Source organism: Lampris incognitus, chromosome 13 (assembly GCF_029633865.1).
Source record: "Lampris incognitus isolate fLamInc1 chromosome 13, fLamInc1.hap2, whole genome shotgun sequence".
In the NCBI taxonomy this organism is placed as follows: domain Eukaryota; kingdom Metazoa; phylum Chordata; class Actinopteri; order Lampriformes; family Lampridae; genus Lampris; species Lampris incognitus.
In genome coordinates this window covers 26,101,780-26,104,378 of record NC_079223.1, presented here as the reverse complement: position 1 = coordinate 26,104,378, position 2,599 = coordinate 26,101,780, and the positions used below count along the sequence as shown (strand labels likewise).

The 2,599-nt window shown below is 45.1% G+C and overlaps 1 protein-coding gene across 1 annotated transcript in view; it reads right to left on the bottom strand.

Moving 5' to 3' along the window:
* Positions 1 to 2,599, bottom strand: part of LOC130122487 (ninein-like protein) — a 12,939-nt gene extending 10,340 nt beyond the window's left edge. The window contains exon 1 of the mRNA XM_056291420.1: positions 2,591 to 2,599. Within this exon, the coding sequence (XP_056147395.1) occupies positions 2,591 to 2,599 (9 nt within the window). The remainder of the gene's footprint in view (positions 1 to 2,590) is intronic.

Genomic DNA, 2,599 nt, shown 5'->3' with positions numbered 1-2,599 from the left:
AAACCTTAATGACTGATGCCAAACAATAAAATGGTGAAATAGAGGACTGCCTCTGTTATTTTTTTTACCATTTGGTGAGTGTTACCTTACATCCTTTGATGTTCGTCTTTGATTCATGTTTTTGGTTTAGCACCTCCACAAGCCTTTAGTTTTTTGAGAAGCACATATTATTATTATTAGGCAATTAGCCTATTGTGTAAGGTAGGCGGCCCCCGTTGATGGATACATTGTGCTGGTCCTAAATTCCAAGTCCTGGTCTAAGTTCTCTGCCTAAAAAGTTCATCATTAAAGTCTTTTTGAAAGAAAGTCTGCCAAGTGATTTAATATGGAAAACGAACTGCAAAGTAACAAGAAAGTGGCTGAAGTGTCCAGTGCTGTGCAAATTGAACTTTGAGCGAAGGTGGAAATGCCTAGGTTATACTGGTAGGCGGGCCTACTGCAAGACAAACTTGTGTTGATTGCCGACTGTCCATGCTGAGCCGGAGAGCCAACTAACTAGGCCTACTGCAGTAAATATTGGTAAGAAATAACAATAAAGCAAATTACAGCCTCCTCTAGGCCGAATTTGGATACGCACTCAAGGTGGCCTGCGATATACAACAGCCAACAATGGTAATACGGCCTAATTTAATCAGTGGAGGAATAGATTGTCGTAGCCTACAACTCAGCCATGACCCCAGTTTTTATTATTTTGGACCCGTTAAGGAAATAATTTGCAAAAAGGGTTCTAAGTTCCCCGGTTTGTTCCTCGATTGGCAATGGCGGGGAATATAGGACCCTTTATTTGGAAAAAGGTCCTATGTTCCCCTGGAAACAGCGGGGAATATAGGACCCTTTTTCCAAATGAGGGTTCTATGTTCCCGGTGTCTATTGCAACCGGGTTTGTAGGACCTTTTTAGGGGAAAACGGGGAATATGGGACCCTTTTTTTTCCGAAAGGGTCCTTCGTTCCCCGATTGGGGAACATAGGACCCGGGGAATATAGGACCCGGGGACTATAGGCACGGCCCCGTGCTTTCAGGTCTCTCCTATTGTACTGTCACAATATACACTAAATAGGATCATTGTTTGCTGTTATTTCAGGAGGATGCCTGAGGAGTGGAGAAGAAGCATACTGGTACCGATTTTCAAGAACAAGGGCGATGTGCAGAACTGTAACAACTACAGAGGTATAAAGTTGATCAGCCACAGCATGAAGATTTGGGAAAGAGTAATAGAAGCTAGGTTAAGAGGAGAGGTGACGATCAGCGAGCAGCAGTATGGTTTCATGCCACGAAAGAGCACCACAGATGCGATGTTTGCTTTGAGAATGTTGATTGAGAAGTATAGAGAAGGCCAGAAAGAGTTGCATTGTGTCTTTGTAGATTTAGAGAAAGCTTATGACAGAGTGCCGAGAGAGGAGGTGTGGTATTGTATGAGGAAGTCAGGAGTTGCAGAGAAGTATGTAGGAGTGGTGCAGGATACGTATGAGGGAAGTGTGACAATGGTGAGGTGTGCGGTTGGAATGACAGATGGGTTCAAGGTGGAGGTGGGATTACATCAAGGATCGGCTCTTAGCCCTTTCTTGTTTGCAATGGTGATGGACAGGTTGACGGACAAGATCAGGCAGGAGTCTCCATGGACGATGATGTTCGCGGATGACATAGTGATCTGTAGCAAGAGTAGGGTGCAGGTTGAGGAGAGCCTGGAGAGGTGGAGGTATGCACTGGAGAGAAGAGGAATGAAAGTCAGTAGGAGCAAGACGGAATACCTATGCGTGAATGAGAGAGAGGACAGTGGAATGGTCAGGATGCAAGGAGTGGAGGTGACAAAGGCATTTGAGTTTAAATACTTGGGGTCAACTGTCCAAAGTAACGGGGAGTGCAGTAGAGAGGTGAAAAAGAGAGTGCAGGCAGGTTGGAGTGGGTGGAGAAGTGTGTCAGGAGTGATTTGCGACAGAAGGGTATCAGCAAGAGTTAAAGGGAAAGTTTACAAGATGGTTGTGAGACCAGCTATGTTATATGGTTTGGAGACAGTGGCACTGACGAAAAGACAGGAGGCGGAGCTGGAGGTGGCAAGAGTTGAAGATGCTAAGATTTTCACTGGGAGTAACGAAGAAGGACAGGATTAGGAACGATTATATTAGAGGGACCGCTCAGGTTGGACGGTTTGGAGACAAAGCAAGAGAGGCAAGATTGAGATGGCTTGGACATGTGTGGAGGAGAGATGCTGAGTATATTGGGAGAAGGATGCTGAATATGGAGCTGCCAGGGAAGAGGAGAAGAGGAAGGCCAAAGAGGAGGTTTATGGATGTGGTGAGGGAAGACATGGAGGTGGCTGGTGTGACAGAGGAAGACGCAGAAGACAGGAAGAAATGGAAACGGATGATCCGCTGTGGCGACCCCTAACGGGAGCAGCCGAAAGTAGTAGTAGTCTCTTACTGTAGTCACAACTTACTTCAACTTGATTCTATCAAGTCGTTTCCTGACATTTAATTGACATTATTCATTATTTCATTTGTCAATGAGTCGTTACCCCTAAGTGAATGTCACTACCTTCAGACAGCTTTCCATCAGATGTTTTTTGAAGCCTCAGTCTATATATTCCAGTACCTCAAACAT